We start from the raw sequence: 12893 nt of genomic DNA on the forward strand, positions 1-12893 counted from the left end.
GTAACCCTATTGTAAACCTATGGCTCATGTCCCTGGGGCCATCTCTCTGTGCCCTCTCTGATCTCTTTGGGTGTCTGTAGGTTTTTTTTTTTTTTTTTTACTGAGCTGATTGTAATTATCCCCTGCACCTCACACTGACACTGTTTGTATGAAAAGAACTGGAACATCATTCAGAGCTTAGGAGCACACACCACCCCAGTGGAATCCTAAGACAGAAAAGGGATTGGAAACCAGGCAAGGTGGGAAACACCTGTAATCCTAGATCCTTGGGAGGCTGAAGCCAAGAATCACAAGTTTGAGGCCACTCTGGACAACACCAAAAGAATCTTACTCAAAATGAACACCGAACAACAGATAGGTGTGGTTCAGTGATTGATCCTTTGCTTAGCATGCACAAAGCCCTGGTTTTAATCCTCAACACTAGCAAAATGAAAAAAGTGAACAAAAGGAAAGGAAAGGAAAGGTTGAGGGAATGCAGTCATGTGCCACATGACTCTTTAAGCGGCATTATGGAGCTGAAAATTTCTGACTGCCCAGTGATGTTATCATACCATGGATTCCACTTATGTGGTGGTAATGGGGCTCTGCCAGCCATGTAGAAGCATGACCCACCGGTGTATAGCACAGAATAGTTGACTGGCTGTGATTGTTACTGATTTACATACTCACTGTCCTGTATTTTCTGTCATCATCTGAACCTATCTGCCCTGCTATGTGCCCAAGCATCTTGGAATGTGTACATTGCAACACACTGATGAAATGTTTGCTCTTGGGCTTGGTTTATCTCCTGTTGTATCTTCGATCATGGTTCTAGGAACACTGATAGACTGTGCCATATAATTTCCATTTAGGTGGGTAGCATGAACTCTTATTTAAGCTTTCATAAGCTTCTTTTGTGGCCCTCACACAATGACATAATGACCTGACAAAATTATTTAATTTACAAGTAGCATTGACTCGTCCAAAATCAGCAGTCAGTGATACTTGTAAATATAAGAGCTATACATATAAGAGCTATGCTACTCATAACGATCAGGATGAGGAAGGTATAAAAAGAGATCAAGCAAGTCTCAGTAGACAAGGTGAGACCTCTGGGTCCACAGACAGATATCTGGGTCCGGGAGGAAGCAGCAAGAAAAGACAGGAAGGAACGTCACTGGCCATTATGTCTGGAACAGGGGTGGATCAGAGTAAACGAGCATGCTTGTACACATAATCACATTCTCTTCCTTTCACTATCCTCTTCTGACTTCAAATGCATCCTCTGCCAACCATGAGAAAACAAATCCAAATAAACCCTGCAAGGTCTAGCTGGCCCTGCCGCCTCTTCCTTTTAGTGGCTCTGAATCCGTCACTCTGCTCCAGCTATGTGAGAGCTCCTAGAGCATGTCAAGTTGCACCCTGCTCTAGGGCCTTTGTTCTATGCCCGGTATGCACTTCCAGAGTTCCTGGCATAGCTGGCTCCTTACATATTTCCTCCCTCACAGGTCATACATAAGGTCACTTTTTAGAGTGCCTCCCATCCCTCTTCTCCCTTAGTCTTTATGAGAAGTATAGTCAATTTCCCCCCATTTTTCCTCCTCCTCCTCCTCCTCCTCCTCCTCCTCCTCCTCCTCCTCCTCCTCCTCCTCCTTCCTCTTCTGCTTCTGCTTCTGCTTCTGCTTCTTGTCAGTCCTGGGGCTTGAACTAAGGGCCTGAGCATTCTCTTTGTGTTTTCTCAAGGCTACAGCTCTACCACTTGCGCCACAACATCACTTCTGGCTTTTTCTCTGTATGTGGTACCCAGAAATCAAATCCAGGTCTTCATGCATGCTAGGCAAGCACTCTACCACCAGGTCAAATTACCAGTCCTAATTTTATGCCTGGAACCTTTTTACACGGTGCAGTGAACAATGATTTGTCTCTCTTAGGGAAATAACAAAGTGTGGCCCATTTAAAATTACTGTGGTGTATAATTTCTTTGCCTCCCTCCCAATGGTTTAAGTAAGTAGGGCTTGGGTAGGGGTGGGCTCAGAGTCAGAGCCCTCATGATTGGAATTGGCCACTTACTAAAAGAGGCTTAAAGTAGGTGTCGTGCCACTGTAACTCTAGCACTTGGCAGGCTCAGTAGGATCACCAGTTCAGGGCCAGACTGGGTTATGTGGCAAGACCTTACCTACAAAACAATAACCTAACCCCTCCCCCCGCCACATACACACAGATACAGAGCTGGGTGTTGGTGGCTCATGCTTCTAACACTAACTACTCAGTAGGCTGAGTTGGAATTCAAAATCAAAAAGCCCTGAGACTCTCATCTCCAATTAACCACCAAAGCGCCAAAAGTAGAAGTGTGGCACAAGTGGTAGACTGCCAGCCTTGAACAAAAAAAGCTGAGAGATAACACCCAGGCCCTACAAAACCAGAAAGCAGACCTTCACTTTCTCCTTTATCTTGGACTTTGCATTCTCTAAACTACTATTATTATTATTAAGTCACCTGACTGTGGTATATTGTGATAGAAACCTGAGCAACATCTCTGTGGTGCCGGCCTTGAAAGGAAATGTCATATTATGGTGACAATTATCTACAATATTCCTGTATTCCTTCAAAGAAATTTTTCTCACAAGAAACTGTTCAAAAACTGTAGGAGCCTGCGATTTAATGTCTGGTTTTAAAAACCAGAATTCATTTGTCAATTAAACCTCAAATGTTTATGGAACAGATGCCTGTGACACTCATATCTGCTCTAGGAAGGGTGATATGTCCAGCAATGCAGTCCATACTATAAAGTTTGTGCCTAGCTGGTGCTGGTGGCTCATGCCTGTAATCCTAGTTACTCAGGAAACTAAGATCGTAGGATCGAGGTTCAAAGCCAGCCTGATCACTGAAGACTGTGAGACTCTTATCTCCAATTAACCACCAGAAAACTACAAGTGGTGTTGTGGCTCAAGTGGTAGAGCACTAGCCTTATGCTGAAAATCTCAGGGACAGTGTCCAAGCCCAGGATTCAAGTCCCACTGCCAACCAATAAATAAATAAGTTTGTGCCCACTTAGGAGTAAGGTCCTCCAAACATTGGGAGTTTTAGCTCTGCTCAGGTACTCGAACCTCAGAATGACTAGGAAAAGTAGATAAATAGCTTTTTCCACAGAAAAAGAAAAACCTAGCTAGCAAATTTTCCTTTAGATTCACTACATTCTTGGGCAAAAGGTATGGCTCAAGTGCTAGCATATATGCCTAGCAAACTTTAGGCCATGAGTCCAAATCCTAGTACCATAAGACAATTAAAAATTATATATGGTTTATTACCCAAATTCCACATCACCACTTAAGTCTAATGAAATATAAAACTCCAAAGTAAAATATGCTGATATGGCAATCATTACTTCATTATTTTTCTTAATTATCAAAGTCTCAGTTATCTTTAACAACTTATCAAGCCAAAGTTTTGTCTACAGCATCTCACGAGTCCTTTGAGAAATTGTTCTTAAGTATCAGCTATTTGTTGGCCTTAAATGGTGTTTTGGTGCCCTCTAGTGTAAAATATTATTATGACAAGTGTACATAGCAAAAATTCTTTTATTTGTAAAAGGGAGGGAGAATCTAGTTTTTCACTGAAGAAAACATGACCTTATTTTCTTTTGCTTCCAGCTTCCTGAAATCTAATGAAATTTGGATATACTTTCTGAAGGCACAGGATATTTGAAATTCACTAAGAACCACTGCGGTTTGGAACTCAGTAAGGGTATTCCTAACAGTGCTTTTGGTGGTTTCAATAATGCTCTAATATCTCTGCTACAATTTGCTCTATAAATAAACACAAACAAATACAGAATAGCACATGTGCATGATTAGCTATTGTAGCACTGGGAAGTATGTAAACATTAATCAATAAGGGCAGTTATTTAAAATATACTAGATATATCCAAAAGAGTGTCATGTAGTAGTAAAACAAGACTATAAAAGGAAGTAACTTTCTACAAATTCATATGTGACCATTTCCAAAATGGGTCATGAAAGCAAACAACAACAACAACAAAAAATTGAAAAACAAGCTAGAGCAGGCAGGAGGATCACAAATTTCAGACTAGCTTCAACTACATAGCAAGACCCTTTCTCAAAAAAAGACACCATTATAAAACTGGTAGGTACAGGAGCTTTAAAAGGTGGCAAAGTATTATAGCTAATGACATATATTTGTATTTTTTTCTGTGCATGAAAGGGGTGTCATTTTTTATTCTAGTGCCAGGAATCAAACAGAACCTAGACACACTAGGCAAACATTCTGGTCACTGAACTATGTTCCCAGCCCACAAAAGTAATCTCATGAAATCTCATGAAAGATAAACAAGAAACTAATACCATCTGATTGCTTACTGAACATGGGGATGGAAGATAGGAATTAGAGAATGTATTCCTTTGCACACAGTTCTCTATTTTTGACGATTCCAAATAGTAAATGCTGAAGAAAACCCAAAACCCCCCAAAAAACCTCAAAACTATGTGTGCCACAAAAGGCCAAGGCAGACAAGGTAGGCTCTGTTTAAAAGGTAAATTGACAAATTCCAACTTTCTGTCTAAAACTAGATACATAACGGCAAATCTAATGTCCTGGATATTTAAAGCTTTCTTCAAAATTAGAAACAGAAAACCAATAGAATATGAACAAAGGCTAAATAGGCAAGTGAGTACAACAGGCTGATAAGCACACAGAGAAGATGCCTGGTCTCCCTGAAAACCAGGGATGTACAGATTTACACCAGGGAAACTTCATTCCACTCAATCGACTTCAAAACTTACTGAGCATTAAGTACATAAAGCAAAAAGAATTGTTAATTCTGCAACTTGGCAACGTGTAGCAAAGTTTGAACACACTCATCTCTGTCTCATATGCTTTTATTTCCATGTACATTACTCACAGAAACATATAAAACATATGTATAAGAATCTTTGTGGAGCCAGAAATGTAGCTTAGAGGTTGAGTGCTTGCCTAGCACGCCTGAGGTCCTGTGTCTGATTCCCTGGTACCACATAAACAAAAAGTAAATTAAATTTAAAGATAAAAGTCCTTGTGTCATTGTTTATTAAATAAAATGTAAATACGAGATCTAATTTGAAACTGCTACATGATAGAGTAGGAGACACTGGAACTCATAGGCACAGGCAAATAATTCCTGAACAGAATCCCAGGGTCACAACAGATTGGAGAGAGACTCAATAAATGGGACTACCTAAAAATAAAAAGTTTTTGCACAGGTAAAAGCATAGTTGCAAAAGTAGAAAGACAGCCAACCAACTGGGAAAAGATATTTACCAATAATACATCTGACAAATGCTTAATATCCAGTATCTACAGGGAACTCAAGAAACTAATCCCCCCCAAAACCCAATAAACCATTCACTAAATGGGCAAGGGAACTAAAGAGAGACTTATCAGAAGAAGAGATTAAAATGGCAGAAAAACATATGAGAAAATGTTCCTCACCCATGGTCATAAAGAAAATGCAAATAAAAACAACCCTAAGATACCACCTTATCCCAACAAGAATGGCCAAGATTTTGAACTCAGACAATGACAGTTGCTGGTGGGGTTGTGGAGAAAAAAAGAACCTTACTACACTACTAGTGGGATTGTAAACTAGTTCAGCCACTCTGGAAAGCAGTGTGGAGGTTTCTTAAAGAACTAAAAATTGACCTTCCCTATGATCCTGCCATACCACTCTGGGCATCTATCCTGAACATCATAACCCAAGATATAAGGACATCTGCTCAGCTATGTTTATCTCTGCACTATTCACAATAGCCAGGTGATGGAAACAATCCAGAGGCCCTACTGAAGATGAATGGATATAGAAAATGTGGTATACACACACACACACACACACACACACACACACACACACACACACACAATGGAATTCTACATAGCCAACAGACAAGATAAAATGGCATTTGCAGGGAAGTGGATGAATCTAGAGCGAATCATGTTGAGTGAGACAAGTCTAGACCTAAGGAACAAAAGGCACATGGTATCCTTAATATGTGGCTATTAGATCCAGACAGCACAAGAGAGAGGACTCAATATTTGCATACCCAATGCTATGGACATGGTATTGGAAATAACTACATAGACCTAAAAACTCTATAGACATGTTTTATTTCATAAATTAATATGTATCTACGATATACAAACCCTTAGCCTAATTTTGATGATGTTCTAAAAACTAAGTGCGCCTAATTTTGATGATGTTCTAAAAACTAAGTGCCAGTGATTGTATATAGAGATTCCCTTCTTGAACATTTGTTTGTTAAACACTTCATTTGAAATGATATAAAAATGTTAATAAATTCTTTAAGAAAAAAAAAGCCTTCTTCCAAAAAAGTGTAAATACGAGATCTAATTTGAAAGGTAAAAAAAAAAAATAAGGAAAACGTAATAGAAATAAAATTGTACCTATTAACAGAGTCACCTGCATAGCCTGGGCCCTGACCAGACCCCCCCCCCAGCACCCCCCCTCCAGCACAGGGGAGGAGAGGGGGCGGTGGACGCTCCGGATCACCACGCACCAGAGGGCCAGGCAGGCCGACTTTTTCACAAGAGAAATGCCCAGTGGTGAAGGGATGGCCGTACATTAGCTTTTTCTTGGTTGCTGGCAGCCCCGGCCTACTCGGCAGGCCCCCTCCTCCCGCCACATCCACCCTCCCGGGGTATTCCCAACCGCTCCCCACCAAGAGCGAGCCCACTGCCCTTACTCCGCCGAGACTACAAGTCCCAGCATGCAACGCTCAAGCGGTCCAATCACTAAAATAAAAGGACCAGCATGCAATGCTCTGCAAAGAGGGCTCAGGCCCGTGCAAGTCCAACAGGGTTTCGGTGTCTCCTAGGCAACACCAATGCTAAGGCAAAATGCACTTCCGCTTCCGCCTCTACACCCTGTGGCGGAGCGTCTACGCAGCTCAGCGTCGTGACGTCACTCCCGCGCGACCGAGAGAGAGAGAGGGAGAGACCAGCGGCTCTGCTCGGCGACGGGCGTCTCTGCGGCGGGAAACCTGAGAGTGGCGGCTCCACGCCGGTAGTTTCTGGTCTGAGAGGGGAAGGAAAGGCGGCGAGATGACTGACCGCTACACCATCCACAGCCAGCTGGAGCACTTGCAGTCCAAGTACATCGGCACGGGCCACGCCGACACCACCAAGTGGGAATGGCTGGTGAACCAGCACCGCGACTCCTACTGCTCCTACATGGGCCACTTCGACCTTCTCAACTACTTCGCCATCGCCGAGAACGAGAGCAAGGCCCGAGTCCGCTTCAACTTGATGGAGAAGATGCTGCAGCCCTGCGGCCCGCCGGCCGACAAGCCGGAGGAGAACTGAGGCCCTGGCCCGGCAGCTGCCGGACGGGCGCGCCTCTCCCTGCGGGCTTCCTGCCGCCGTCCCCGCCTCGTCCTCAGCCCCGTGGGCGGGTCCGTCCTCCCGCCTGCCTGCCCTCCGGAGTCGCGGGGGCTCCGGAACTCGACGTGGAGAGAGCGTCGGCATCCCCCCGAGCCGCGTGCGTTCGTGGAGACCTCAGCCCTGGCTGGCAAGGCTTAGGGAAGACCGCACTGGAGTGGGGGACTCGGAAGCTTCGTTTGGGGGGGGGGGTTACTCTGTTATCATTGTCGGTTTATCCATAAAGTGTAGAGATTTCTCCAAACCCTTGCTGTGAACTTGTTTTGGTGGCCGGATTCCCGGGATTGCTCTGGGGGAACCAAGGTTTCCTGAGAGTACCAGTAAGGAATGGGGGCGGGGGCGCTATAACTACACCCAGCATTCATTATCAGACCCTTAAACAGACTATGCACAGTTACTTTTATTCCTTACCCTGACTCTTTCCTCCTCAGCTCCAGAGCGTTTTTTTATTTTGGGCCTACAGAGCTTTTTAAGTTTTTTTTAAAGTTTTTCAAGCCTCAAGCACCTTTTACTCCCATTTCAAGTCTGCTTGTCATGGACCTCACATTTCTCCTGAATTTAGCCATGCTTTCAAAAATGACAAGCTGACAAACGAATTATTAATTCAGTGTGCAGTATTGAGCATCAGGCATCTCCCCAGACTTTTAAGGCTAGTTAGAGGAAAGAGAGGCCAAACAAATAGTCCGTGTACGAGGTGTTGGGAGGTGAGGGCAGCTGGTGTGATTACAATTTTAACTATGATGTTTGAATTATTAAAGTGATGACGTTTGAGCAAAAACTTAAGGAATTGAGAGAGATTCCTTTTCATGTAAGGAAACTGCTAATATGCTGGTCCTAAAGCTGGCAGTGTGCTTGGCTTCTTGGGGTAAAAGCAAAGAGGCCGGAGAGAATGAGCATGAGAAAGAGCACAGAGGCAGGAAGTGGAGGAAGGAAAATTGAAAAGTTGTGCGAGTAGCCATGACATGGTCTTTTAATGTATTTTGGGAAAGTGACACTATAAAAGAAATTATTGAAGAGCTGGGAGTTTGGCCTAGTGGTAGAGTGCTTGCCTAGCATGCATGAAGACCGGGGTTAGATTCCTCGGGTCATAGAAAAAAGCCAAAGTGGTGATAAGGCTCAAGTGGTAGAACTCTGGTCTTGAGAAAGTCCAAGGACAGTGCTCAGGCCCTGAACTCAAGTCCAGGACTGGCCAAAAAAAAATAATATATATATATATATATATATATATATATGACTAAAGCACTTTATGTAGGTTATGGTCACTGATACTCATGACAGTAGAAACTACCAAAAATTTAAACTATTTAGTGGTTCACTTTAAAAAGTAATAAAACTGCACAATATTTATATAGTCTATCCAGTTGCCCGTGGCTCTTACCTGTCATCCTAGACAGTTGGATGAGACATGTTAGATTGAGGTCTGAAGCCTGTCCAAGCAGAAAAGTCCATAAGCACCCATCCAAAAACAGCAAACAAAAAGCCAGGCAGGAGCCAGGAGCGTGGTCTAGTGGTAGAGTGCTTGCCTAGCATGCACAGAGATCTGGGTTTGATTCCTCGGTACCACATACACAGAAAAGGTCAGAAATGGGGCTGTGGCTCAAGTGGTTGAGTGCTAACCTTGAAAAAGCCCAAAGAGTGCCCAGGCCCTGAGGTTAAGCCCTAGGACTGGCAAAAAAGCCAGGCTGGAGTTGTGGCCCAGCAGGCCAAGTGAGAAAAAAAAAAAGGTATGGTAATGAATTCCCCAGCACATACTTAAGGAAAAGAATTTTTCAGTAGTGCAGATAGAACCCAGACACATGCTAGCAGACAAGCCTTGAGCCAGGACTCTGGGGAAAATTAAAAAGTTATGGGATTTGAACTCTAGGCCTGGCACTCTCCCTGAGCTCTTCAGCTCAAGGCTAGTGCTGTACCACTTGAGCCACAGTGCCTGTTTTTTTGGTGTTTAATTGGAGATAAGAGTCACATGGACTTAGGCGCCCAGGCTGGCTTTGAACCTCTATCTTCAGATCTCAGCCTCCTGAGTAGCTAGGATTACAGGTGTGAGCCACAGGCAATGGCGAGAATGGCTTTTTAAAATAAAATTTTACTCATCTTCAGTAGCTGGCTTAAGAAATATTTGATTTTCATGTCTCATTCTGCATTCAAACTGTTGAGGCATGAAGTTTTAGTTTTAAGTGTGAAGAGGACGCAGCTGTTTTTTGTTTTTGTTCTTGTTTTGTTTTGTGGTACTGGGGATGAAACTCAAGCCCTGTGTACGATTGACAAGTGCTTTACCCTGAGCCTCATCCTCAGCCCTCCAAATACACTCTTCATAAATGAATATGGGAGAAATACTTTTTTTTGTCAAGTAGTTGTACATATTCTCTGCTAATAAATAGGGGCAGAAATAATTTTCTTGCCAAGAGCATTCCTTTTTTTTTTTGGCCAGTCCTGGGCTTGAGCTCAGGGCCTGAGCACTGTCCTTGGACTTTCTCAAGGCTAGAGCACTACCACTTGAGCCTCAGCACCACACTTCCGGCTTTTTTCTGTATATATGGTACCAAGGAATCGAACCCAGGTCTTCCTACCACTAGGCCAAACTCCTGGCCCCAATTTGGATATTTCTACCACCATTTATAAGCCAAATAAAATAATAACAGGCAAGCTGCCCGGCACAGCCTTCAAGAACCATGTGGGGAGCTTGTGTCTCAAACGAATATTAGGGTTTTAAATGGCCTGCCAGTCAAGAGAGTTCCCACCCTTGCTATAAAAATGATTCATAGATGAGGCAAGGTGGCTCAAGCCTGTAATCCTAGCTACTCAAGAGGCTGAGATTTGGGGATTGAGGTTCAAAGCCACCCTCAAAGCCAGCTGGGGCACTAAAGTCCATGAAATGCTTATCTCCAATTAACCAACAGAAAAGGGGAAGTGGTGCTATGGCTCCAAGGGTAGAGTGGTAGCCTTGAGCTGAAGAGCTCAGGGACAGCGCCCAGGCCCAGAGTTCAAACCCCACGACTGAAAAAAAAACCCCAAAAGCCAAAAAACAGATCCATGGTAGGTTTTAGTGTGCGAATGCACACAGGTTGTTGGTATTGAGGCTTCAACTCAGGCCTGGCTGTTTCTTAGCTTTTTCACTTAAGGCCCGTTTTCTACCACTTGAGCCACAACTCCATTTGGTTGTTAGTCGGAAGTAAGAGGCTCATGAACTTTCCTGGTTAGGTTGGCTTTGAATCCAGATCTTCAGATCTCACTTTCCTCCTGAGTAGCTGGGCTTACAGCCTTGAGCCACAGTCATTCCCTGTCCCATCCCTCCCTGAGATCCTCAGATCTCAGCCTCCTGAATTGCTAGGATTACAGGCATGAGCCACGGCACCAGACTTCCCATAGTTTCTTAAAGGTAAGTTACAATTGTACATCTATTTTCAACTTTGAATACACATAACTTTTTTAAAGTAATTTTTTATTGTGATTAATAGAAGGGTTACATTATATTCACTAGATAGAAGGTGAGTACACATATCTTTTAATCAGAATTGGCTTGGAATATTGTGTATCATTAACTCACAGGTCTTCCACATATTAACACATGGGCATTTATTTAGAAATCACTTTTCTTTCTACAAGTTTTAAGTTTTAGCATGGGAGCTTATTAGGGTACTTGTAGTGTGTCAATTTTCTTTTGCTTGCTTGCTTTCTTTCTTTCTTTCTTTCTTTCTTTCTTTCTTTCTTTCTTTCTTTCTTTCTTTCTTTCTTTCTTTCTTCTTTTTTTGTGCATCATTGGTCTTGATCTCAGCCTGGGTACTGTCCCTGAGTTCTTCAGCTCAAGGATACTTCCCTACCCCTGGGCCTAGGCATTGTCCCTGAGCTCTTCAGCTCAAGGCTACCACCCTTCCCTTGAGCTAAGCCTCACTTCCCATTTTCTAGAGGTTAATTGGAGATAAGAGTCTCAGGTCCTTTTGTGCCCTGGCAGGCTTTGAACCTTGATCCTCACATCTCAGCCTCCAGAATAGCAAGGATTACAGGTGTGAGCCACCGCGCCTGGCTAGTGTGTCATTTTTCTGGAAGTAATGGGCCTGTTTGGTTTATTTTCAAGAATATATCTACTGGGCTGGGGGTATAGCTTGTTGGTTGGATACTTGCTTAACATATGCAAGATCTTGGGTGTGATCCCCAATGCCAGAAAAACAAGATGGCAAAACAAAAACCAGATTGTCTGCCAAATGCCCAAGTCTGAGAAGTAAAGCTGAGTTGTGGTTCAATGGAAAAGCCTGAAGCGCTTGCCTAGCTTGCTTGAATCCCTGGGTTTAATCCCAGCATTATGAAAACGAGGAAAAGCAAAATATCATTCTTTTAGATAGACAGAGATAATAGTTTAGAAAAGCAGCAGTTTGGTTTGCTTTTTCTTGAGGAAGCTTACGATCATACTTTATAGGCAACACAAATGCTTTATATATGCTGCCAATTTCCTTACCCAAAATGTCTTTAAGGACTAAGGTTTCATATAGTAGAGTTTACTGCTTCATCAAGGGTGTTCAGTAAAACTGGAGTTTTTTTGGCTTTCTTATGATTGAGAAGACATGGCATATTGTGATTACTAGTAGTTTTGTACTTTCATTTATACTAAGTGCTGATAGAGTCTCAGGTTAAGGGGCAAGTAGGATCACAGTACAATTTGAAAATGGTTTAAAGTAGGATTCCTGAAATTCCTTCCCTACCCTTTTTACTTGAAAGAATGACAGTAGATTTATAGTTATTTACACTTGCATGGTTGGAAGATTTTTCTCAGAAAGAAATAAGAATGAGAAGGGCCATGACTTCAAGAAAGCTGTGAAGCTACTGTTTCACAAGATTCTGTCTGGGTGCTATGTTGATGTAAGAGATGTAACATAAAAGAATAGACGATCACTGAAAAATGTCAACACAAATGCTTTTTCCCCATCCTTACAAAACTCAATAGAAATGTACAATTCGTTAAAATGCATACAAATTGCCACACGGTGAGCCCTTGTTCTTAATTAGACCAAGAGAGATGACAGCTTGTCCTGGAGAGGAAAGCAAGGCCTGGGTCTGTTGCGTTTTCATGACTTAAGCAGTGTTCAGTTTCACCAAAGAAAAAAGATAAGAGAAAACATGCTTCTTATTACAGTGATAAGTTATCATATCAAGAGTTTTTTTATGGTACGCTGACCATTTTAACATTTTTGTTTGATGTCATCTCTTGATGGGATTACCTTCATTTACATTCTGTTCTATGTAATCTTTTGATGGGATTAGCTTTGTGTTTTACAGATAAACAGATTTAATTTGCCCAAAGTCACACATTTTGTCAAGTAAAAATCTGAATCTAGTTCCAGAGTCCAAATTACAACTACACTATTGCTGTCTAGTATGTAAAAATAGTAGAAAAAGTCTTTCCATTTCCTTACAAATAGTGCACTGTCGTTCTTTCTGATGGTTGCATAGAATTCCATTGTGTATAAATACCACCT

The 12893-nt window shown here is 42.5% G+C and overlaps 2 protein-coding genes across 2 annotated transcripts in view; one reads left to right on the forward strand and one right to left on the reverse strand.

Moving 5' to 3' along the window:
• The window catches only part of Phactr2 (phosphatase and actin regulator 2), a 381904-nt gene that overhangs the window by 38316 nt on the left and 330695 nt on the right, over positions 1–12893 (reverse strand). The gene's annotated exons all lie outside the window — the stretch shown is intronic.
• Positions 6945–7547, forward strand: Sf3b5 (splicing factor 3b subunit 5). The gene has a single exon (XM_090337628.1). The coding sequence runs from the start codon at positions 7090–7092 to the stop codon at positions 7348–7350; it is 261 nt and encodes an 86-aa protein (XP_090193754.1). The 5' UTR covers positions 6945–7089; the 3' UTR covers positions 7351–7547.

The sequence above is a fragment of the Megascapheus bottae genome, chromosome 8 (assembly GCF_031878675.1).
Source record: "Megascapheus bottae isolate mThoBot1 chromosome 8, mThoBot2.hap1, whole genome shotgun sequence".
NCBI lineage: Eukaryota > Metazoa > Chordata > Mammalia > Rodentia > Geomyidae > Megascapheus > Megascapheus bottae.

What these genes read in the sequence shown, in the direction of transcription:
- Sf3b5 (XM_090337628.1), top strand. Translation starts at nt 7,090, where the DNA reads ATGACTGACCGCTACACCATCCACAGCCAGCTGGAGCACTTGCAGTCC.